This window comes from Carcharodon carcharias, chromosome 5, assembly GCF_017639515.1.
Source record: "Carcharodon carcharias isolate sCarCar2 chromosome 5, sCarCar2.pri, whole genome shotgun sequence".
In the NCBI taxonomy this organism is placed as follows: Eukaryota; Metazoa; Chordata; class Chondrichthyes; order Lamniformes; family Lamnidae; genus Carcharodon; species Carcharodon carcharias.
Window position 1 is genome coordinate 64462980 of NC_054471.1, and position 26286 is coordinate 64489265.

Sequence of the window (26286 nt, forward strand, 5' to 3'; positions counted from 1 at the left end):
CTGCCTAAGTTGCTGGCTGAAGTTTATACACTCAACTCATTTAAAAAGGTACCTGGATCTGCATCTGAAATGCTATAGCCTGCAAGACTACAGAGCAAGTGCTGGAAAATGGGATAAAATGAGGCAGCTAGTTTCTTATTTCTCTTTTTGGCCTGCTCAGGCATGATGGGCTGAATGTCCTCTTTCTACAGCATAACCTTTCTATGGTTCCATAAAGCTGAAGCATTTGCAACAATCTTTAGCCAGAAGTGTCAAGTGAATGATCCATTTCGGCCTCCTTTGAAGGTCCTCAGCATCACAGATGCCACTCCTTACCAATTTGATTCACTCTAGGTGATATCAAGAAACTGACGAAGGCACTGGATACTGCTATTTGCACAACACAAATGCCAGGCAATGACCATCCCCAACAAGAGATAATCTAACCAATGCCCCTTGACATTCAATGTCATTACCATCACTGAACCCCCACTATCAACATCCTGGCAGTTACCACTGACCAGAAATTGAACTGCACCAGCCATATAAATACTGTGGCTACAGGAGCAGGTCAGAGGCTAGGAATCCTGTGGCGAGTAGCTCACCACCTGACTCTCCAAAGCCTGCCCATCATCTACAAAGCACAATTCAGGAGTGTGATGGAATACTCTCCACTCGCCTGGGTAAGTGCAGCTCCAACAACACTCAAAAAGCTTGGACAATCCAAGTCAAAGCAGCTTGCTTGATTGGCACCCCATCTACAAACATTCACTCCCTCCATCACCAACGCACAGTGGCAGCAGTGTGCACCATCTACAAGATGCAATGCAGGAACTCACCAAGGCTCCTTAGACAGTTCCTTCCAAAGCCACGACTGCTACCATCTAGAAGGACAAAGGCAGCAGACACATGGGAACACCACCACCCAGGTGTTCCCTTCCCAGCCGCTCACCATCCTGACTTGGAAATATATCACCATTCCTGTTGTGTTATGGGTTTGTTTGATGTCTCAATAAAGAGATCTTGAGACTTGTGTTTAAACATGAACCATCTATTGTTAATCCTTAACTATGTACAGGCCTCAGTTAATGTCATGCATGGTGTGGCTGCCGTGCAGGTAGGCTGCTTCTAGAATGTTCTCTCAGTCTATTACCATGTGTACCTATGCATCATACCATGGGCAGTGTTAATTCTCCAGTCACATTAGCCCTTGCTCTGCTGAGCACCTTTTTATTACATAGGCATGCAGGCACACACATCATACAACAATTCTTTCACTGTCACTGAGTCAAAATCCTTGGACTCCCTCCCTCACAGCATTGTGGGTGCACCTGCACCACACAGACTGCAGTGATTCATGAAGGCAGTTCACCACAGACTTCTCATGGGCAATAGAGATGGGCAATAAATGCTGGCCTAGCCAGCATCGCCTACATCTTATGAATAAAAAAAAACTCTTAATATCCCACCCAGAGAGAAATCAGTGTTCTCAGGAGGGAAAGAAATTGACAAGGAACTCATAGAAAGCTATAAACACAGAACACAATTGTTCCTACAAATAACTCGAATAAAACGGATCTACATTCCAAAGAATTTGGAAAATATTGCTATCAGCTTGAGAACATGTAAACCAGACAATTGTGAAAATGGTTAACGTTTTATTGTTCCCAGCAAAATCATATACAAACATTATTCAAAGTCTTAGGGGGTAATTTTAACCTGCTCAGGGCAAAAATGAGCATTCGAACCCTAAAATGCCTACTTCTGGTTTTAACAGAGGTAGATTGGGGTGGTTGCTGGGGGCACGGGGTAAGGTGACCAACCAACCAACTCATTCTAAGCAGTTAGGTCATCCTCAAAATATTTTCAGGAGGCTATGCTCCTCCAATTATCACAGCTTATATTTTAAACAAATACAGGTCAGTTTTCTTGTGCCTCTGAAAGGCAGGCAGCAGAAAGGAAATGTAAAGGCAGATCCATGAAGTAAGTGCCTTTACAGCATGGTTGAACTAGGAGCAGTTCACTCCAGTCAACAACTAAACCCGTAAATATCCCTGACCCCACAACCTGTCCGCTCCCCCTTCAATGACCAACCTCCTTCTGGTAAGCATTGATCACTTACTTACTGTCGATGGTTGCCAATCACATAGACCCTCAGTTAGATAGTCATCAGGACTAGAGAAACCAATCACTTATTTCCCTCCCGATGATTGTTTCGCTTCCAATGACCAACCTTCTCCCATTATCTTATTCCATGGCAGCAACCTAGAACTACCATGAAGTTCAGCAGGACCTCTGGAATACTTTTACATTTTCTGGCTGCTAGACCACACCACAATACCCTTTATGTCTCAATCATATTATTTGGGCCTTACTTTAAAAAGGTCAAACTTGCACCACAACTTGTACTGATATAACACCTTTTAAATTAAAATGTTCCAACGTCCTTTACCAAGTGTGAGGGGAGAAGGGAACATATCAGACAGCTAAAAGGTGTAGGGAGAAATGAACACTTGCCAGGGTTTAGGGAGGGAGTCCCAGGGTAGTGCCAAGGCAGCTGGAAGCTCTGCTGCCCAAGGTGGAGCAAAGGGAAAATGGGATTCACAAAAGATTCTTTTTAAATACTTAGCCAAGATGTTAAGATACTCAGATAGCTAAAAGTGAAGAAAATGCTAAACAACTCAACAAAAAGCTGGCAAACAGCGATGCAGACCCACTTCACCTTTCACAACATGTAAAGCTCACGAGGAACTGGGTGGGCTGAACAGCTACAGCTTCCAAAACACCCAAGAGCTGAGAAGTGGCCATAATGGTTAACAAGCATCTTTCCTTCACTACTACAATAGCCACCAAGGGACTGGGAACAGAATTCTCACAAATATCACCCACAGTCAAACAGTGAGAGCTATCACTGCTAAAGATAGCTAGATGCCAAAGATTTCATTTCTTCCCACAAGATTATATGTAATCAAATTGGGTAACAGATGGACTCTATCTGGAACTCAAAATGCATCAAATAGTCTGGAACTACTTCCTAACAGCCCACAACAACTCGGACTACCTCCCACCGTTAGAATAGGACCACAAAACAATATTGTCTCAGCATGCCACAAAGGTTGCAAATGGATAGGACCCTTGATGTTGCTCTGGCTCAGTCAAAAGCCTGAGATTCATCAAATTATCACAATCACCAAATAACATGCTGCCCCCATCATAGATACAATCAGACTGACAATCCCAAAAGATCCTAAAAGGTGCCAATGTTGTCTCCTGTACACACTGGCTCTGATTTTCCTTTCTCAATAGCAGCAAATGCTCAGAAGTCAGAACACTGAAATCCAGAAGTTGCAGTGCACCTGCCCTGAGCCCACACTCCCATCCTCCTTATTCTTAAAGCAACAAGGGCTATTAATTTGAAAACTTTGCCTGCTTGCTCTCAACTTGTATGGATGTTTTGTGCTAAAAGTTAAGGTTAAAAATCAGAGTTTTAAATCAGAGTCATGCTTATGTCCCCACAAAATTAACAGATGGCTGCTAATTGTGAATAAAAATGTTTTTTTTTTTCATTAATCCCCTGGCAAATCCAGCTTCTCAGTTTCCCCTCTATCAAATGCTACCTTTTCCCCCTCTGCCAAGTGCAGTTTTTAACACCAATGGGACCGAGAAGCAAGGGCAGCCAAAGCAGAACAGAGGATGCTGGTGGCAGAGCTAAGGTGTTGGCTGGGGAAGGGAAGTGGGGAACTCCATTGGGAGGTCGAGAGGAATCCTTCTGCATTTATGTCCAAGAGGCAGATGCCAACAAACTTTAAAAAAAACTGTCATAAAGTCTCAATAGCACTTAAAAGTTTATAACAGTTTTAAAAAGTGACATAACTTGTTTAAAAATCAAGGGACGTGTCTTCAGCTTATGATGTTAAAAGGCTTCACTCATAATGCAGCATACTGGAAGCCCTCACTGCTTGTGTCAACACTAGGTCCTGCTGCAGGAGGATGAGGAAGCTTTCACTGTAGCCCACAGACAAGGCAAGTATGGGGGTTTTTTGGGCAGCCAGCAGTGAACGACTTAGCTTTGTCACTGAGTGGAAAAGCCAGATCACTATAAATTAAAAATGTATCATGAATTTTCAAAATATCTCTAATCTCTTTTCATAGAAAGGGAAAAAATTATAAAATGATTTAAAAAAAAGAAATTTTAACATAGAATTTCTACCTACAAGGTACGTTTGTTCATCTCCATGTCCAAGACGCCCTCCTTGGCCATGGCCACAGGTGTACACTTGACCTTTTTGGGAAAGGAATACTGAATGGAATTTGCAAAGCACAACCTGGACAAAAACAAAGTACATTATTTGAATGATTACTTTTTTGTTGTTTCCAATTTTACACATTTGAGTAGTATCTGCCTCATTAAAACTGTAAAGCATTCAGCCTCCAAAAGATGTATTAGAAACGATTTCTGATTCCAATCACGGAAACAATGTCAGAAACAAAGTTTCAAATTTAGCTTAATCGTTACTTTCACAAGCATAATCGGTAGAATAGGTTTGACATGCTTTGCACCAGATCAATAGTGCATCAAATTTTATTTTTATTGCAACCTGTCCAATTTGTAGAACAAATTTTTCCACTAGATTGTGAACCATCCACTGAACAATAGCCTATTGTTAAATCATGATTAAATGAGGGACATTTCCTTAGACAAGATAACAAGTGGCAGTCATGCCACACAAGTACCTGGCAACGACCATCTGCAACAAGAGAGAACCTGACCATCTCCCTTTGACATTCAACAACATTACCATCGCTGAAAAATGCACCAACATCATTCTGGTGATCATCATTGAACAAAAACTTAACTGGACCAGCCATATAAATACTATGGCTACTGCGAGGTCAGAGGTTGAGATTCTGCTGCGAGTATCTCACTTTCTGACTCCCCATAGCCCATCTACAACCCAGAAGGTACCACTCAGGAGTGTGATGGTATACTCCTTACTTGCCTGAATGATTGCTGATCCAACAACATAGAAAAAGAGTGGAGACGATGGAGTAGTGACAATGTCACTAGACTAGTAATCCAGAAGCCCAGGCTAATGGTCAAATCCCACCACAGCAGTTGATAGAATTTAAATTCAGTTAATTAAAAATAAAATAATGGTGACCATCGATTGTTGTAAAAATCCATCTGGTTCACTAATAACCTTTTGGGAAAGGAAATCTGCCATCCTTACCTGGTCTGGCCTATACGTGACACCAGATCCACAGAAATGTGGTTGACTCTAAAATGCCTTCTGAAATGGCCTAGTTCAAGGACAACTAGGTATGGCAACAAATGCTGGCCTTGCCAGCGATGCCTACATCCCAAAGAATTAAGAAAAAGCTCAACACCAAAGTATCCTGTTTGACTAGCACCTCATCCAGCACCTTAAACATTAACTCCCTTCACCACAGGTGAACCATATACAAGGTGCACTGCATTCAACAGCATTTCCAAACCCATGACCTCTACCACCCATAAGAACAAGGACATCAGATGCAAGGGAACACCAATACTTGTGTTTCCCTCCAAGTCACAAATGATGCTCACTTGGAAACATGTTGCCATTCCTTCAATGTCACTGGGTCAAAGTCTTAGAACTTCCTCCCTAACAGCATTGTGCGTGTAACTACACCACATGGACTACAACAGTTTAAGAAGGTAACTCACCACCACCTTCTCAAGGCCAATTGGGCAATGGTAACAAATGCTGGCCTTGCCAGTGATATCTCACAGCTCATTAACCAATTAAAAAATTAGAATGCTGAAGTAAGTTTACTGACAACAGCTTATTTTGCTGTTCAAGGTATATGCTGCAATAAAAAAAATTGTCAAATCAATAAAGCAACACATATCACCTACCATAATGTTCTACTCTGAACTGATATCAGGCACCATAATGTCCAAACCTCGGTAACATTCTTTCCTTTTACATCAAGCACACATTACTTCTGATTACACACATTCCACAAATAGTAAGCTCCATACCACATCAATTAGGATTTAACTTGTCTGATTTCAGTTTCCTTGCCAACACTGCTTCTAACAAACATTTATAATAAAAGAAAAACTATTATAGCTTATAAATCATTTCATATAAGGTCACCTTGATGCAAAAAGAAAGTTTTGAATTTTATTTCTATGAAACACAGAAGTTTTTAGGGATTTTAATCTTGTGGTTCACAGGACATTCTATATGAAATACTCAAACTCTGGATGTACAATTTCTTCAATATTTAAAATCTCACATTCCTAAAAAACAACGCCAGATACATACTTCAAGCTGAATGTAAACAGTAAATCAGAATGAAAGAAACAATTGCATTCCACAGCCAATGAATTACTTTTGAAGTATAACTGCAGCTGCTTTTGAAAAAGTGTGGCAGCCATTTTGCACAGAATATTCTACAAACAGCAAAATGAGATCAATGACCAGTTGGCATTAGCAGATGCTGTAAGCAGGGCATCTGATCAATGTTAGCATGACCAGCAGGAGGCCTTTTTCTTCAAATTGTGCAATGTCGTCCTTAATATCTATCCAACACGACAGACAGGGCTGACATAACATCTTATCCAGAAGATGACACTTTTAGAAACATAGCATCCCTTCAAAGTTTGACGGGCTCACCTAGATTTTTTGCTCATGTCCTGGGATGGGTCATGAACACATAAACCTCTGGCTTAGAGGCAAAAGTGCTATCACTGAGCCAGGCAGATACAGGTGATTAGTTTGCACACTCCAAGAGTTAATTGGCAAAAAATTATTAAATATCTGCTGTGGGGCCTGCATTTTAGCACAAGAGATTTTAAAACATAAGTTTGCATCGTAAGAAAGTTTTTGTACCTCCTTAATGTAGATCCCTGACCTGGAGAAGAAGTCTACAAGCTCAGGATGATGCTTGCTTTGTTGGCTTCCGTGACCAAGAGTAAAATTAGTGTTGTTACCCCAGGTATAGACTTCAGTGGGATCTAGAAAATAAATCTGAATATACATGTCAAAAATTCAAAAGCCACTAAACCACTAAGTATAATGTTGAGCAGTCACATAGCTAAATTAGTTCGTTTAATCAATGCAACCTTCAACAGATGTTAATAGTAAGAATTAAAAATACTTGGACAAAATTCAGATCAGTTTCTATAACATTAAATGAACAGAATGAGAGATTAACACACATGTTTTTTATTAAATATCTTTTATGGCGCTTTTAGAATGTTTTGCCAAACCTCTTGCGTTGCTACATGTCATAACCAGCCAAGAGGAGAAGCAGATGGCCTGCTTACAGCATCTGCTAATGCCAACAGCAGGTCACTCTATCCTCTATTTGCTCCCTCCAAGAAACTATCTATTCTCATCACCATCTCCCCAATCTTTATTGGACATCAATTAAACTAGTCATATAGCAAATCACTGGTACAGAAGATTGTCAAGTTGCATCTTTACACTAGTCTTGTGTTTGCAGTGTTGGTGGCATAAATAATGCAATAAGTTCACTTTTAAAATGTCACTAATTGCTCCTCCAACTCCATTAGCACCTGCAGCTAACTGGTACTGTATACAATGAAGATTCCTACTTCAAAACAACCAGGTACCCATACTTAAAATAACCTTTAGAACTCAGTCACATGATTTATAAATGACACCGTAGAGATTTTGTAAGGATTTTACAATAAACATTTAAACAGATAGTTCAATGTTTACTTAGTTTTTTTTTTACTTTAAATTACTACATACATATATTGAGAGAATGAAGAGAGGATTATACCAGTCTTTCGATAAATCACATGTGATGGTCTATCTTTCATGGCCAAGTCGAGTATAGATAACCCTTCTTTATCCTGTACATATAGACTACTCCCATGCTGTTAAAAAAAAATGGCAAAAGCAGAAATCAGAAACTATAAACTTCACATGTTTAAAAGGCAATATAAACAAGATAATTTCAATGTACAAAGAAAATGAAATTTGAAAAAGTCGATGAAATTCTAGAAATCACATCCACTTTAAACAGCACCACATGCAACTTTAAAACTTTAATCATGGCAACTAGAGCATAGAAATAAGTCTTTCAGCCAGATATAACTTCAATTGGGGTTATAATCTCATTGCCCTGCTCTTTCCCCATATCTTCTTATATTCTTCATTTGTAAATACCAATTTAATCCTTCTTTGAAACATCTTTTAGTCTACACCTCAATAGCCATTTGTAGTGAAACAGTTCATGTTCCCAATAAATCTGTATTTGCAAACATTTAATCTAACAGCCCCTTTGATCTTCCAATAACAATTCCAAGTTTATGTCTCTTCATGACTGATTCAGTGAAAACAATAGTTAGCTATTTATCCTTGTAAAGCCTTCCATTCTTTAGAAAAACTTTCATTAGATCCTATACAAACCCCTAATATTAAGCTTTCTCCATATCTAAAATCCCACATTCCTGATATAATTCTCAAGAATCTTCACTCTATCCTTCTTAAGGATATAAAAATGGTGAGTCCAGGTTGGCATTTGGTATCCCAATTGTAGCCTAAATAGTGGGGCTTATATCAATATATCACTTCTGTGATTTAGTATTCAAGGCTCTATTATATAAAACCTTGTCTTTATGCCCTTATCTGCAGGTTGAAGATCTGTGTATAGACCATCCTGCAGCCCCCTACTCTCCAAATAATCTATTTTCAATATACATTCCTTCAGTATTATTTTTTCAAAGATGTACTTCACATTTTCTTGCATTTATCCATCACCTACTCTGCTAACCCACCCATATCCTCCTGACTAATTGCTGTTGCTCACCATATTACCTAATTTGGTAACTGGAGCAATGCAATGTACAAATCAAAAAGGTGCTTGCAGAGATTAATACTGACATGCCTCAAATTAAAAATTATTCGTTTACCCCTACCCTATGCTTTCACTCCCCAAGGCATATGTCTATTCAGGTAATCCTGCTGTTACAAAAATCAAGTCTCTTTTGTGCTTCTTAAAATAGATGACAATGGTTTGTCTATCACTGTCAATGACGACATATGAGTTGCCTCCAACTTAATATACGTTGCAGGTTCTAATATGACTGCACATGCTGCCCCTTGAAGATATCACCCATTTCCAACTGTACAGTGATGATACCAAGGTCTATCTCTCCACCACCTGTGACAGTCCATCCACTTGTCTCTAAATCGTCACATTACTTTCCAAAATTCAGTACTAGATGATAAGGTTGGCAACTGTGAGTAAATGCATTTCTGGAGGTTTCAACACATGATCTGCCCCCACAGTCCAGCCATTAGTTGCCAACATGTCCATCCTTGTGACGCACTGCTTTCCTATGCCAATTGGAAAGCGAAAAGACTCAAATACCCAATTAGATGATGCTTGACCGCCAACCAAACAGCCTTTTTCCCCCAGTTTTCAATATTTTTATATCTGGTAAATTAAATATTCAAAGAAAATGACAAAAAAAACAATCGTTTTCAATGTTCTGATAATTTTTCTCCAGGGATGTACACAGTAGTGTTCTGGAGATTGATCTTCAATTCCTGGAGACTCCAGACCAAGCCTGTAGGGTTGGCAACTCTACTAGATAAGCTGAAATGTTTTCTAGTTAAATATTTTAGTCATCCCATCATTGGCGGCCATGCCCTCAGCTGCCAAGTCCCACGTCGCATAGGCCCCTCCCTAAACCTCTTCACTTCTCTTTCCTCCTTTAAATCTACCTGTTCTCACCAAGCTTTTGGTCACCTGCATTAATATCTCATGTGGCTCGGTTCAAATTTTGTTTGATAATGCTCCTGTAAAACTCCTTGGGATGTTTTACTATGTTAAAGGTAAAGTTGCTATTATTGTAAAGTTCGATTTTTAGAAATAATGTTTTCCTATCTATGCCACTGAATATCAGATTGACATGAGGTCTGATCTTTTCTTTGGTTTCTTTTTTCATTGACCAACATAGTACAAGGAGTGGTAGTGGTAAAGAAACTTAGCTGCCTAGAAGATCCAGAAACTATCTAATACAACGTCATAGCTACATAACTCTTGCAACAATATTAACTGGACTATTAATACTTGCACAAACAGAATAGAACACAGTACCTTGAGAAGAAACATAGCACAATCAATGTGTCCATAGAATATACTTCTGTGCAGAGCTGTCCATCCAGATTCCTTATCCTTCACGGAATGATCAGCCCTTTTCTTTTCAAGAAGCCAATCCAAAACAGATTTTTTACCACAAGACGCAGCCATGTGTAGAACTGTTCTGCCAAAACTATCTTTCAGGGAAGCTGCATTATAGCAATAAGATGAAAGGAAGGCTTTACTTTGACCTTCAGTTCCCTTAGTCATCACTGAAATCATGTCAAGGGCATGCTGCAGAGAGCGGCACTTTGGAGTGCAGTCAGCAGTCACCAAATTCATTCTGTTCCCACTTTCTAGGTCTTCAAAAAGTCTTAAATTTCTGTTGAAGGCTACGGAACTTAGTTGCCTGGCAGCTGTACCATCAGTGCTAGATTTGTGCTTGTGTTTAAAAACACTGCACTCTAGCAATCCTCTAGCCTTCGTTACATTAGTTCAGTACATGAGAACAGTGCTGGTTTAGTTCAAGGAACTGTTCCTTCAAGGTATAAAACACTATCTATAATATATGGCACTTTGTTGCAATTAAATAGACAAAAATAGAAATTTAATTATAATATTTCTGGAAAATAAAAACTGTTGTAAACTTTCGGTCAAAATATATCCATCACACTCTCTTGAATATCATTCCTCCGAAGTCAGCCACCATAGGGGAAGGGAAGCTCCCCCACAACTCTTTTCTTGCTTAAGCCTCCATAATTGTAAGTGTCACCTGTAAAAATAATTTTTAAAAACATAGTTCAGTGCACAGCAAATATTTCAACAAGCTGTATTAGTTCAATTTTGCTGCTTTACAAGAGAAATTCCTAAAGTACCACTTCTCACACACTTAGGATCATTCTTTTTCTTCAACGGGTTTTCAAAAAAAGTTGCAATATAAATGCAGGCGAGCATAACAAGAAAGCATTATGCAATTTTTCCTGCATTACTTCTATTATACTGGAGATACTGAAAAAAAAATCAGTGCAATGTGCTAAAAAGTACTTATGAACTGACATCAGAAAAGGTTGAAATAAAAACAGAAAATACTGGAAATATTCAGCAGGTTTGGTAGCATCTGTGGAGAAACCGTTAAAATTTCAAGTTGAACATGACTCTTCCTCTCAAGTTGAACTCTTTCTCTTTCCACAGGTGCTGCCAGGCCTGCTGAGTATTTCTAGCATTTTCTGTTTTTATTTCAGATTTCCAGCACCTGCAGTATTTTGCATTTATATCAGAAAAGGCTGCTATGCCCTGTATTTATTGAGCATTATGCCACTCTGAAGAGAACACAGCACTTTCTCAAAAATGGTAAAACATTGGAAACAGCTTTTTTTGCACAGGGCATAAAATATCATGGTTTGATGACTAACAATCTTTCATTCTCTTGACAGGTCACAAACTATGAAAGCTTTGTTGTCAGTCTACAACCCATGGGGATATTACCTTTATTTAAAATACACTGTATTGCATGCATTTGGTCAGAATCAAATAGAAACTGGCTGAATAGCAGTTGCATGTGAGAAAACATAAGTGCACTCTTGAAGCCTGCACAAAAAGTCAATTTGATATAAGGGTATAAATAAGCTAAACCACAGAGTGCAACGTCCAGGGAATCAGGATAGAATACTGCTCCTCTAAGTACATCTAATCAAGACTACAAGATAACATTTCAGCCACTTCAGTAACCCTCAGGACAACAGTTTTCCAAACTTCAATTGTAGTCAATATTTGTGTACTATCTGGTGTCATGGAATCGCATTATAGCTATATCCAGAGGAAAAATTAAATTAGATTTAGTGTTTTTCCTCTGCTGCATTAAAACTTATCATTAGTTTTGCACTATTCAGAAACTCAGCCAAGTTTTATCCTGAGCCCAGTATAGTATTTCAGCCTTTATATTTACCAAATTCTGGCAGTAATATTTTCCATTTGTCTTGAAATTTATAGCAGGATGTGTGCCATTTAAGGGAATCTGTCACACATGATATATAATCAACCATGCATTCTGATATATACATTTTTTAAATATTATAGCAGAAACATACTGACTTAAAAATCATAATGTAGATAAATATTTTAATTCATTCCAGTAAAATAATTTTATACTTATTACACCTTGCACCTATAGGGATTGAAAAGTGTGCAGGGCAACAAAAAAAAAACATTTTCAGACAATTACTTTAAGGGTCATGAGGACTCGAAACGTCAACTCTTTTCTTCTCCGCCGATGCTGCCAGACCTGCTGAGTTTTTCCAGGTAATTCTGTTTTTGTTTTTTATTACTTTACATATGCAGTCAGAGCACTGCATCAGCCAACATCCTTCTGAACAGCATCTGAAATTACGTCAGGGACATTGGTGAGGCATGCAGATCTCTAACTGAAGTCCACTTTGTTCCAATGGTCAATGTTTATTGACAGCAAGAGGTCAATGAAAAGAAAGAACTCGGACAATCCCACCTGCCCAAATACCAAAAACAAGAAAGCTGCAAAAGGTTCATGTAAAGTAAGAACTTTCATTCATATAGGACTTTAAGACCTTAGGACAGGAACAGGAGAAATTCATTTATACACAAGGCATCAAGAATCTGGAGAAGGCTTCATCAGATGTTAGAGACCATGACTGCATTTATAAATAGGTGCAAAAGATCACAGAATCTCACAGTGCAAAAGAGGCCCTTCGATCCATCGAGTCTGCGCCGACTGTGAAAAACGCTTGATCTACCTACCTAATCCCATTTACCAGCACTTGGCCCATAGCCTTGAATGTTATGACGTGCCAAGTGCTCATCCAGGTACTTTTTAAAGTATGTGAGCAACCTGCCTCCACCACCTTCCCAGGCAGCGCATTCCAGACCGTCACCACCGTCTGGGTAAAAAAAGTTTTTCCTCACATCTCCCCTAAACCTCTTGCCCCTCACCTTAAACTTATGTCCCCTTGTGACTGACCCTTCAACGAAGGGGAACAGCTGCCCCCATCCATCCTGTCCATGCCCCTCTTAATCTTGTACACCTCGATCAGGTCACCCCTTAGTCTTCTCTGCTCCAACGAAAACAACCCAAGTCTATCCAACCTCTCTTCATAACTTAAAATGTTTCAACCCAGGCAACATCCTGGTGAATCGCCTCTGCACCCCCTCCAGTGCAATCACATCCTTCCTATAATGTGACGACCAGAACTGCACACAGTACTCCAGCTGTGGCCTCACCAAGGTTCTAAACAACTCCAACATGATCTCCCTACTTTTGTAATCTATGCCTTGACTGATAAAGGCAAGTGTCCCAAATTCTTTTTTCACCACCCCACTAACATGCCCCTCCGCCTTCAGAGATCTATGGACACACACGCCAGGGTCCCTTTGCTCCTCAAATCTTCTTAGTGTTCTGCTGTTCATTGAATACTTCTTTGTCAAGTTACTCCTTCCAAAGTGTATTACCTCACACTTTTCAGGGTTAAATTCCATCTGCCACTTATCTGTCATTTGACCATCCCATCTATATCTTCCTGTAGCCCAAGACACTCAACCTCACTGTTAACCACCCGGCCAATCTTTGTGTTATTCACAAACCTACTAATCCTACACCCCACATAGTCATCTATGTCATTTAAATAAATGACAAGTAATAGGGGACTGAGCACAGTTCCCTGTGGTAAGCCACTGGACACTGGCTTCCAGTCACTAAAGCATCCTTCTGTCATCACCCTGTCTCCTACAACTAAGCCAATTTTCAATTCACCTTATCAAATTACCCTGTATCCCATGTGCATTTGCCTTCTTTATAAGTCTCCCATGTGGGATCTTGTCAAAGGCTTTGCTGAAATCCATATAAACTACATCAACTGCACTACCCTCATCTACACACCTGGTCACTTCCTCAAAAAATTCAATCAAATTTGTCAGGCATGACCTCCCTCTGACAAAGCCATGCTGACTATCCCTTATCAAACCTTGCCTCTCCAAGTGGACATAGATTCTCTCCTTCAGAACTTTCTCCAATAGTATCCCTACCACTGACGTGAGACTCACTGGCCTGTAGTTCCCTGGCTTCTCTCTACAACCCTTCTTAAATAGCAGAACCACATTAGCTGCTCTCCAGTCCCCCATGGCCAGAGAGGAATTAAAAATTTGGGTCCAACCCCTGCGATCTCCCTTGCCTCCCTCAGCAGTCTGGGACACAAATCATGCAGACCTGGAGACTTGTCCACTTTTAAGTCTGCCAACACCTCCAATACCTTGTCACTCCCTATATCAATTTGCTCAAGAACCTCACAGTCTCTCTCCCCGAGTTCGATACCTTCATCCTCATTCTCCTTGGTGAAGACGGATATGAAGTATTTGTTCAACATTCTACCAATGTCCTCTAGCTCCAGCTATAGATTGCCCCCTTGGTCCCTAATGGGTCCTACTCTTTCCCTGGTTATCCTCTTCCCACTGATATACTTATAGAATATCTTGGCATTTTCCCTACTTTTACCAGCTAGAGCTTTCTCACATCCCCTCTTTGCTCTCCTAGTTGCTTTCTTAAGCTCCACCCTGCACTTTCTGCACTCCACTAATGTCTCCGCTGATTTGCTTTCGTTGTACCTGCTAAAAGCCTCTCTTTCCCTTCTCATTGTAGCCTGAATGTCCCTGGGCTTGTTATTCCTTCCTATCACCCTAGAAGGAATATGTTGAGCCGGTACCTTCCCCATTTCCTTTTTGAATGCCCCCCCACTGCTCCTCTGTAGATTTCCCCACAAGTGTCTGTTTCCAGTCTACCTTGGCCAGATCCTGCCTTATTTATAAAAGATGCTTAAAGGCAAGAGGGCTAAAGAGATATGGGAATAAGGTGGGTACATGAGTTTAGGACTATTGCTCAAGTGGCGAATACATGCTAGTTAATGGTTACAATTAGCAGCCCACTGCAACATATTCAAAATTAGAATTCAGAAAAGATACTCATCTGTTCATTTCTACATTGAAACCAATCAAGGGGTTCAATTTCAACTTGGGGCAGGTTTTGAGTGGTAAGATGAGTTAGAAATTAACCTGATGCTTCAAACAATGTGGCCTGAGCTATTTTAGCTCCTGGGCCCCATTAAGGTGGCTGTTGGCCTCTTTTTAAAAAAAATGTGCAGCCTGGGAAGATCTCACAGCAGGGAATGGGATTGCCCAAGCTTTCCTTGCAAGGCCCAGGGGAGCACACCAGCTCATCCAGGCCCCACAAAGGGGATTTCCAAAAGCACATATTTCAGGGGTGACTTGATTGAAGATTAAAAGATCCTGAATGGTCCTAACAAGGTGGATACGGAAAGAATGATTCCTCTTGGGTGAGTCCAGAATCAGGCGACACTCTTAAAATGAGGGGTAGTCCTTATAGGGCAGAGATGAGGAGACATTTTTTCTCTGAGGGTTGTGCGATTTTGGAACTCTCTGCCTCAGTGGAATGGAGGCAAGGTCACTGAATATTTTTAAGGCAAAGGTGGATATATTCTTATTAGGCAAGGGAATCAAAGGTTATCAGGGGTAAATGGGAATGTGGAATTTGAAACACAAACAGGTCAGCATGATCTCACTGAATGGCAGAGCAGGCTCGAGGGGCCGAATAGCCTACTTCTGCTCCTATTTTGTATGTTCGTATGTCTCCAAGCCCTAGTCCTCTTCTGGCATGCAGTAAGCTTCTCAGCCTGGAGTTAAAATCTGATGTATGTTCTTGATGGCTTCAAAGTCTGACTGATATAATCGGTTCCCAATACGTATATTTAAATCTGGACCTCCTTGATATACTGCATCTACCCAAATCACATGTGGCAGGACCTGGGCATTCAAGGATGGATAAGTGAACAAAGTGAATTTACCTGCCCACTGCCCCATGATTTCATTCATATATACTACGAGGCATTATTAATCATGCTCTCAGCAAAAGGCACACAGAATAAGCTGCTGACAGAATGGCCTTTTGCTGAGAGAAAGTAAGGCTGTGAAGTAGACCTGAACAGGAGTATATGACAGACAGTGGGCCTTAATCTGCAATACCAAGGAAATAAGCATTAAAAGATTAATGGTTATAATTGAAGATATTAATTATTCAAGAATAGACCAAAGAGGGAATGGTTGTGGTAAGAAAAGGGAGGAGTATTTTTTTTTAATGTATTCAGGACTGTTTTCTCAGTCATTACGCAGCTTTCTTTCTAATTGAAATTAATTAACATGGTTATCAATAAAGTTCAAATTGGTGACCAAAAAGTAGAACATTCAGGAAATGGTAATCACAATATCATTAAGTTCCATGCAAGAACAACAAAAAATGGTACTTTCATACTCCTCAAGCTGTGCAGTTTTTAATCCAGAATAACTGTGATGCCAATTGCTTAAATTATCAGAACCTTTACATGAATTTTATACTTATTTGCAGGCTTGAATTGAAAGCCCAATTACTTAATATGTAAGCAACATAGTGGTGAAAGAACACAACATTCAAAGACAAAAACAACTAATATTTATCTAGCACCTTTAACATAAAATACCCCGAGGCGCTTCACAGAAGAATTATGAGATAAAGTATGGCACTGAACCACATAGAGATATTAAGTCAGATGACTAAAAGCTTGGAAGAAGTACGCTCTAGGGAGCATCTTAAAGGAGGAAAGCAAGGTAGAGAGATGGAGAGTTGTAGGGAGGGAATTCCAGAGTTTGAGGCCTACACAACTGAAGGGTCAACCACCAATGGTCGAGCAATTATAACTGGAGATACACAAGAATCCAGAATTAAAGAAGGGCAGATATCTCAGAGTTGTGGGGCTGGAGGAGATGACAGAGATAGGGAGGAGTAAGGCAATGAAGGATTTGAAAACAAGAATGAGAATTTTAAAATCAAGATGTTGCTTGAAAGGGAGCCAATGTAGGTCAGCCAGCATATGTAATAGGGGAATGAGACTCACTACAAGTTAAGACAGGGCCAGCAGAGTTTTGGATGGCATCAAAAAAAACATGGAGATAATTTTTAAGCATAGTTAATAAAAAAGCAGTGATGCTTACTAACACATATGTCATGTTGCTATTAAGACAAATTGTATGATTGTCCATCAAATAGCTGGATCATCAGAACCAAAATCTGGAAAGACTTTTCTTTTAAAGAACTGTATGCTGACAGCTGTATAAATACCTACTTCAAGTGCCAAGGTACTGGATCAGACCCACTATATAAACGAGTCTGACACCACTGATCTAGCCCATAATCTTAATCGACATTGTAGTGCAGAATTAAATAGACTGTTACACGCTGGGAAGTATTTAGGCAACAACAATCATGGGTCATCAGATTTCAGATGATTGCATAAGTTACTGCTGCAGACAACTTAAGTGTTAAGACTCGTTCTTCAGGAAGACCCTGGAGTAAACGTAAAAGAGAAGACAGATGGCAGAGTGCACCTAGGCAGAACTAACTGTGGTAAAGAAGAAATAATTATTTAAATTTATACTGCTTGGCAGGGAAACCTAGTCTGTTCCTTGAATAAGGTGTGTATTTCTGTTTTTTTCTAACCAGCTTCCACAGCACAACATGCCCCCATGATTAAGATCAATGGAGGGATCCTAGAAAACATGGGCCATTTTCCTCATTTTGGGAACCTCCACTCAACAAAGGCAGACAAAGATGACAAATTTCATGATTGCTTTCAATGTGCAAGCTCAGCCTTGAGCCACCCGAGAAAAAAGTAGCTGAAGACCAGGATCTGAAACCCGAGACTAAGGTCATGTTTACCGGGCAGTAGTGATCCCAACGCTCCTATATGCTTTGAAGAATTGTACAACCTACAACAGGCACCTCAAAACACTGGAAGCAGTGTCTTCACAAGATCCTCCAAACCTGGGGACAAGAAAGCCAATCCAACCCAACAGTGGCATCCCCTCCCAAGTCAACACGCCCAGTATCGATGCGCTAATTGCTCAAAATCAGCTCCACTAAGCAGGACATCATGTTCATTTGCCTGACACTACATTCCCAAAGCAACTGTTCCACTCTGAGCTCAATTGTGGCAGGAGACTCCGAAGAGAACAGCAGAAGTACTTTAGGGATGTCCTCAAAACATCCCTGAAGAGGTTAAACATCCCCACTGACTCATGGGAGTCCCTGGTTTGTCACTGATCAGAATAGAGAAGGGTCATTCAGGAACATACTGAACACATCAAGGGGGAGCAGGTAAAGGCAAAATCGAGGTGTCACAGAAAATATACAAACCTCATCGCACATTGGACTTACCAACCATCTCAGAACCTATTGAACTGGTGTGGAAGCAAGTCATCCTCAATTCCGAGGGACTGCCTAAGGTAGAAAAGAAGATAAAAACAAAAAAACTGCGGATGCTGGAAATCCAAAACAAAAACAGAATTACCTGGAAAAACTCAGCAGGTCTGGCAGCATCGGCGGAGAAGAAAAGAGTTGACGTTTCGAGTCCTCATGACCCTTCGACAGAACTTGAGTTCGAGTCCAAGAAAGAGTTGAAATATAAGCTGGTTTAAGGTGTGTGTGTGGGGGGCGGAGAGAGAGAGAGAGGTGGAGTGGGGGTGTGGTTGTAGGGACAAACAAGCAGTGATAGAAGCAGATCATCAAAAGATGTCAACAACAATAGTACAAAAGAACACATAGGTGTTAAAGTTAAAGTTGGTGATATTATCTAAACGAATGTGCTACTTAAGAATGGATGGTAGGGCACTCAAGGTATAGCTCTAGTGGGGGTGGGGAGAGCATAAAAGATGTAAAAAAAAAAAAAATTTTTTTTTTCCCTTTTCTTATAATGGAAATAGGTGGGAAAAGGAAAATCTATATAATTTATTGGAAAAAAAAAGGAAGGGGGAAACAGAAAGGGGCTGGGGATGGGGGAGGGAGCTCACGACCTAAAGTTGTTGAATTCAATATTCAGTCCGGAAGGCTGTAAAGTGCCTAGTCGGAAGATGAGGTGTTGTTCCTCAGTTTGCGTTGGGCTTCACTGGAACAATGCAGCAAGCCAAGGACAGACATGTGGGCAAGAGAGCAGGGTGGAGTGTTAAAATGGCAAGCGACAGGAAGGTTTGGGTCATTCTTGCGGACAGACCGCAGGTGTTCTGCAAAGCGGTCGCCCAGTTTACGTTTGGTCTCTCCAATGTAGAGGAGACCACATTGGGAGCAATGAATGCAGTAGACTAAGTTGGGGGAAATGCAAGTGAAATGCTGCTGTGGAAGCTTCCAACCTGATAGTCGCCCAACCTCGGACTGCCCGCTTCTATCTCCTACCCAAAATCCACAAACAGAACTGCCCCGGTAGATCGATCGTCTCAGCTTGCTCCTGCCCCACAGAACTCATTTCTCGTTATCTTGACTCCCTTCTCTCTCCCCTTGTCCAGTCCCTTCCCACCTACATCCGTGATTCCTCTGACAACTTACGTCACATCAACAATTTCCAGTTCCCTGGCCCCAACCGCTTCCACTTCACCATGGACATCCAATCCGTCTACACCTCCATCCCCCACAAGGATGGTCTGAGGGCCCTTAGCTTCTTCCTTGAACAGAGGCCCGAACAATCCCCATCCACCACTACTCTCCTCCGTCTGGCTGAATTTGTTCTCACGCTGAACAATTTCTCCTTCAACTCCTCTCACTTCCTCCAAATAAAAGGTGTGGCTATGGGTACCCGCATGGGCCCCAGCTATGCCTGTCTCTTTATGGGGTATGTGGAACATTCCTTGTTCCAGTCCTACTCCGGCCCCCTTCCACAACTCTTTCTCCGGTACATCGATGATTACTTCGGTGCCGCTTCATGCTCTCGTCGGGACTTGGAAAAATTTATTAATTTTGCTTCCAATCTCCACCCCTCCATCATTTTCACGTGGTCCATCTCTGACACTTCTCTTCCCTTCCTTGACCTCTCTGTCTCAATCTCTGGTGATAGACTGTCCACCAATATCCGTTACAAACCCACCGACTCCCACAGCTATCTCGACTACAGCTCCTCACACCCCGCTTCCTGTAAGGACTCCATCCCATTCTCTCAATTCCTTCGCCTCCGTCGCATCTGTTCCGATGATGCTACCTTCAAAAACAGTTCCTCTGACATGTCCTCCTTCTTCCTTAACCGAGGTTTTCCACCCACGGTCGTTGACAGGGCCCCCAACCGTGTCCGGCCCATCTCCCACGCATCCGCCCTCATGCCTTCTCCTCTCTCCCAGAAACATGATAGGGTCCCCCTTGTCCTCACTTATCACCCCACCAGCCTCCACATTCAAAGGATCATCCTCCGCCATTTCCGCCAACTCCAGCATGATGCCACCACCAAACACATCTTCCCTTCACCCCCCCCTGTCAGCATTCCATAGGGATCGTTCCCTCCAGGACACCCTGGTCCACTCCTCCATCACCCCCTACTCCTCAACCCCCTCCTATGGCACCACCCCATGCCCACGCAAAAGATGCAACACCTGCCCCTTCACTTCCTCTCTCCTCACCGTCCAAAGACCCAAACACTCCTTTCAAGTGAAGCAGCATTTCACTTGCATTTCCCCCAACTTAGTCTACTGCATTCGTTGCTCCCAATGTGGTCTCCTCTACATTGGAGAGACCAAACGTAAACTAGGCGACCGCTTTGCAGAACACCTGCGGTCTGTCCGCAAGAATGACCCAAACCTTCCTGTCGCTTGCCATTTTAACACTCCATCCTGCTCTCTTGCCCACATGTCTGTCCTTGGCTTGCTGCATTGTTCCAGTGAAGCCCAACGCAAACTGGAGGAACAACACCTCATCTTCCGACTAGGCACTTTACAGCCTTCCGGACTGAATATTGAATTCAACAACTTTAGGTCGTGAGCTCCCTCCCCCATCCCCACCCCCTTTCTGTTTCCCCCTTCCTTTTCTTTTTTTTTTCCAATAAATTATATAGATTTTCCTTTTCCCACCTATTTCCATTATAAGAAAAGGGAAAAAAAAATTTTTTTTTTTTTTTAATATCTTTTATGCTCTCCCCACCCCCACTAGAGCTATACCTTGAGTGCCCTACCATCCATTCTTAATTAGCACATTCGTTTAGATAATATCACCAACTTTAACACCTATGTGTTCTTTTGTACTATTGTTGTTGACATCTTATGATGATCTGCTTCTATCACTGCTTGTTTGTCCCTACAACCACACCCCCACTCCACCTCTCTCTCTCTCTCCGCCCCCCACACACACACCTTAAACCAGCTTATATTTCAACTCTTTCTTGGACTCGAACTCAAGTTCTGTCGAAGGGTCATGAGGACTCGAAACGTCAACTCTTTTCTTCTCCGCCGATGCTGCCAGACCTGCTGAGATTTTCCAGGTAATTCTGTTTTTGCTTTTGTTTTAGAAAAGATGATATGTGCATAACAAAGTGCAAAAGAGAAGTTAATAGGGAAATTAACCTCTTCACTAGGTACAAGAAAGGGACTTGCTTCAGATAAGCCAGATTAGTTACTAAATAAAGTCAGGAATGCCACTGAAATCAGAAGCAAGCCACTGCACTCAATATCCATTCTATTCATCATTGCACACCATGGTTGCAGTACACATCACCTTTAAACTGTACCACAACAGCTCAAACTGAAAGAGAGACCTTTTTTTAGCTGAAGCTTTTCACCTTGCACTCATCAGGACAATTTGTAAGAACACCATATGAAAAGGGAACAACAATTTACACTGTACGAGAAAAGTGCTGATTGGTTAGCAAGTGGACTCTGATTGGTCGAGGCGTTGCCATGGAGAATGCACCAGTTGATGGTGGCTGCCAGTTTAGAACAAGTGAAGCTAGCTGTTTCACGCTGCTACTATGCAGAAGCAACACAAGTGGTATTCGCCACTAACAGGGTGCTGCCGTCAAGCCAAAAAGTCAATCTGCAGCAAATGAATTTCAGTGCCAGTGTGGTGCCAGATAAGCAGGCTGTATGACCCAAAGACTGGGGGATCATGTCAAATAGCATGTCCCTTCCACTGTTCACAACAGGCAAGATATAGACCGTAGCCAAACAGCTCCTGCTTGCAAAACTCAAAACAGTGTCCGCAATTGAACAAGATTTGCTAAATAATCCTCAGTGTGCCAAGAATTACGCTGACAACTAATTTAAGATAGTTAGTCGAGCATACAGTGTGGCGCATTTGCATGTATTGGAAGCTACTTATATTAATACACAGTGCCCTGTTATTTGCAGACAGAAAGGACATGTACACACAATGTGCCTGTTTCAGCTAAATAAGTGACAGCCATTCACTGGCTCAATCCTCAGGGTAATGCCTTGACCAAGAGTCAAGCTGCCTGGTTTAAATTTCAAACTGCTTGGCAGTTAACTGTCAGTCACCATCAACTGGTACATTCTCCATGGCAATAGCTCCACCAGAGTCCACTTGCCAATCAATCAGTACTCTCTTCTCATACAGCATATACTGTTGTTCCTTTTACATTTGCCTTTCTTGCAAAGTGTCCTAATGAGTGCAAGACAAAAAGCTTTGACAAAATTTTTTTTTTCCAGCAATACTCAAGTTCTGTAATACAAATCAGTGAGGTTACTTTGATATCTATTATTGAGAAAGAGGAGAGTGGTGATGCCATGGGCACTTTATCAAACCCAAGTCACACACCATACTGACTTGGCCTTATAATTAGCATTCCTTCACCTTTTCTGGATCAATATCCTGTAATTTTCAATGTAAGACCACACAATAAGGATTTCAGTGAAATAATAAGACCTACCACTATCTTCTCAGAAGTCAGGGATGGGCAATACGTGCAGTCTTGCCAACATCAATCAAATGCCAAATTTAAAAAGCTGAAAACTGAACAAGGACCACATAGATCCTTTGGAAGTTAGCAGGGCAAGTCAGATTTGAGGATCTAGATGAAAATTAAGTGCAAAATGGATACTTTGCATCTGTTTTCATTTTAGGTAAACTAGGGAAATACATTTGTGCATTGAAGATAACCCTCAATGTGGGTAAATTACGCACATGTTTGAAGTACCTTTGAATGGTTATGGATAAAGATCTAGAAATTACCATAGATAAATCACTGAAGGTCCCAAAACCATAGGAAACAAATAGGGTTTCAGATAATATTTCTACAACACTACACTAACCACAAATATTATATGTGAGCCACACCTAGAGTAACGTGGCTGGTTTTGATGCTAACACGTAGCAGGAGTTATCAGGCTCCTAGAGAATGTACAGAAGGTGGTGACAAAATATTTGATCTTAAGCATAGGTGTATTTAAGAGGAAGCTAGATAAACATGAGGGAGAAAGGAACGGAAGGGTATGCCGATCAGGGTTAAATGAAGATGGGTTGTGGAGCCTTATGTGATGTATAAACTACAGCATAGTCTCATTGAGTTGAATAGCCTGTTTCTATTCTGTAAATAATTATATGATACTACACATTTACCAGCAATTCCCTTGATAAAGCAATAATCAGAGGTTCTGAGATGGGGCACCTAATGATGCCATAGACATAACTTTGGGCTCTGAAGATCTAATCTTTGCTGTTAAGATGGACTCCACAAGTTGGGACTAGCTTCAATAGTGGACATTAAGCTTATAGGGAAAAAAATATATATAACTTTTAAAAATAATGAAGGGAATCCATTCTAGAGAGTCTGATAGCTTACTTGAGATGGATAGAGATAGGGAGCTCGCTATCAAAAGTGAAAATCTAAGTCAGGTTGGATGCCAGGAAGTTATCTATTTTTAGTTTCTCCGTTAAACATGTTATCAAAGTATGCAATGAGCATGGGATTCTCTGCAGGCTTTCAGAAAGAGTAATTTTCAAGTTCTAAAAAGTAGCTTGCAGCAGAAGGCAAGATGAGAGATTTATAAGCTGGCAAAGGGGTTTATCCTTTGGCTTCTCGTGGCCAATTTCAATGTTTGTCTTTCACTGCAGGTTGAACGCTGCACATCTGTGGGCAGGATCATAAAGAAGTATTTGTTTCTGGAAAAGCTAGTCATAGGGACCAGGCCCATTCAATGACTTTCACTTAAATGTTTCAAGGCCATCACAGAATGAAGCCTTACAAATCCCTTTGAAGTATCTTTTGATGCTTTCAAGATGTACTTGTGTTTAGTTAGACATCAAAATATAAACAAAACATTTCTATGCACTTTGAATGTTGCAACACGGCAAGGACCGAATTAGTACTGCTTTTGATATTTTGAACAAGAAATGGAATTAAAAAGCAGAAAGGTTATGCTAAACTTGTACGGAACCTTGGTTATACTACACTTGGAATACAGTGAACAGTTTTGTATCCAGATTATAAAGAACCTATGACGCACTAAAAGAGGTGCAGGCAGATTTGCTAGAGTGATACCAGGACTGAGTGGCTACGCCTGTCGTGGACAGAAGCGAGGGGGATGAAATAGTTTCTTTTCATTAAAAGACTGACCTGTTTGAGATCTTTGAGGTTACGTAAGTATTTAATAGGACAGATGTTAAGATGACATTTCCACACTCAGGGCAGATCAGAACTAGGGGCCATAAAATAAGATAGTCGCTAATGGCATAATGAAGAATTCAGGAGAAACCACTATATCGAGTGTGATGAGAATATGCATTGAGTTACTACAGGGACTGGTTATGGCAAACAGCATAAGAAGCTGGATAAATATGAGGGAGAAAGGAATGGAAGGGTATGCAGATAGGGTTAAATGAAGAAAGGTTGTGGAGCCTCATGTGAAGTATAAACACCAGCATAGTCTCATTGTGTTTAATGGCCTGCTTCTATACTGTAAATTACTATTTAATACTACACATTTACCAGTGATTCCCTTGATAAAGCAATAATCAGAGGTTCTGAGATAAAGCACCTCATGATGCCATAGGCAAAACTTTGGGCTCTGAAGGTCTAATAAATTTTTGAATCGTCTCCAGTACTCATAGGACTGGAGATTTAAAATAAATGAAACTTCGGCTGCAGGCTTTTGGATCACAGAAGCTTATATTCAATTCAATACATTTGCTTGCTACAAAAACAAAGTGCCTAATGAGCCGGCGTCTTCAGCTATGTCCTCACTTCAGCCCATCAGGCAATAGCAAGGAAAATTAAGTGATTTTAGGAACTGTCCAGAATTGTAATCTTTCCTACACGACTGTTCTCTTGCTTGCAATTCTATCTAAAATTATGAAACTCACAGCAATTCTGAATGACCTCCTAAATATCTAAAAGATTTCTTAAAAATAGCAAAATCACAATTTAATATGGCTGTCAAGAGCAAAACATCAAAGTCTAAAATATTATATCTACATTTTCCTTCAATTTTTTTCCTTTTCCCCCTCTGAATGCAATGAACCATGCTCAAGCTTCCCAACATTTATGGGGCCTTTCTTCATGTGTAAGCCTAGGCACCGAGCATTGGTAAACCACTCCAGCATAAACCAATCTTAACCAAGTCTAATCTGTAGCAGCCTCCCACCACCACAGGCTCTTTGACTGAGATTAGCTAAACAATCCTGGATCAGGGATTGAGCAGCATAATTACGAAAAAAAATGTGAGAATTTTTACTGGAGAAATGACAGAGGCCACAATTCAAATCTCAAATATTAAAAAGATATGGATAACAATATAAGCAATCTACTTGAATTTCAATCACTGAACTAGCAAAACAAGTACAAATATAATAAACCTTCAGAAAGCCCGATTAATAATATATATATTTAAGCTTGTCAATAATGGGAGCAAATGGTGCATAATTTTTTAAAGTTAGGTAAATATTAACCAGCAAGATTAAAAAGGTTACACAAATGCAAATCTACCCAATGAGCAGAACTACACTCAGGAAGCTCCCCAGTTTCAAATCTTTGCTGAGTTATCAACAAGGGTGCTATAATTTGCTTTGGTATCCGAGGGATTGTCATACATCAGGAAGCCAGGCGGGGAAAGATAGAACTTGAGCCAATCGTTACCACTTTCATAAGCATTTATTTACAGAATTATACATGACAAGCTTACATCTCTTAGCCTAACAGCCATGGTTTCAGTAATCTCAAGTTCCAGTTATGCCCATCACCTGCATACAATTAAACAATAAATATACAATTAACAGGAAGGAGGAGAATAAATCAGCAATAAATGTAACAAATTATCAAATTTGTTCTCCTTTGTGGAATGTAATACAAAAGCTTTTATAATCTATAAAGA

At 40.7% G+C, this 26286-nt stretch overlaps 1 protein-coding gene across 7 annotated transcripts in view; it reads right to left on the reverse strand.

Moving 5' to 3' along the window:
- ibtk (inhibitor of Bruton agammaglobulinemia tyrosine kinase) overlaps nucleotides 1-26286 on the reverse strand; it is a 152190-nt gene that overhangs the window by 98342 nt on the left and 27562 nt on the right. For 3 of the 7 annotated variants that reach the window (XM_041187927.1, XM_041187931.1, XM_041187924.1), the window contains exons 2-5: nucleotides 10108-10861; nucleotides 7780-7876; nucleotides 6861-6985; nucleotides 4194-4304 (exon numbers count right to left, since the gene is read on the reverse strand). In XM_041187927.1, the coding sequence (XP_041043861.1) occupies nucleotides 4194-4304; nucleotides 6861-6985; nucleotides 7780-7876; nucleotides 10108-10431 (657 nt within the window). In that variant the 5' untranslated portion in view covers nucleotides 10432-10861. Of the gene's footprint in view, nucleotides 1-4193; nucleotides 4305-6860; nucleotides 6999-7779; nucleotides 7877-10107; nucleotides 10862-12310; nucleotides 12441-18370; nucleotides 18390-26286 lie in introns of those variants that run through there. The other 4 variants (XM_041187926.1, XM_041187925.1, XM_041187928.1 and 1 more) reach the window with 4 other exon arrangements.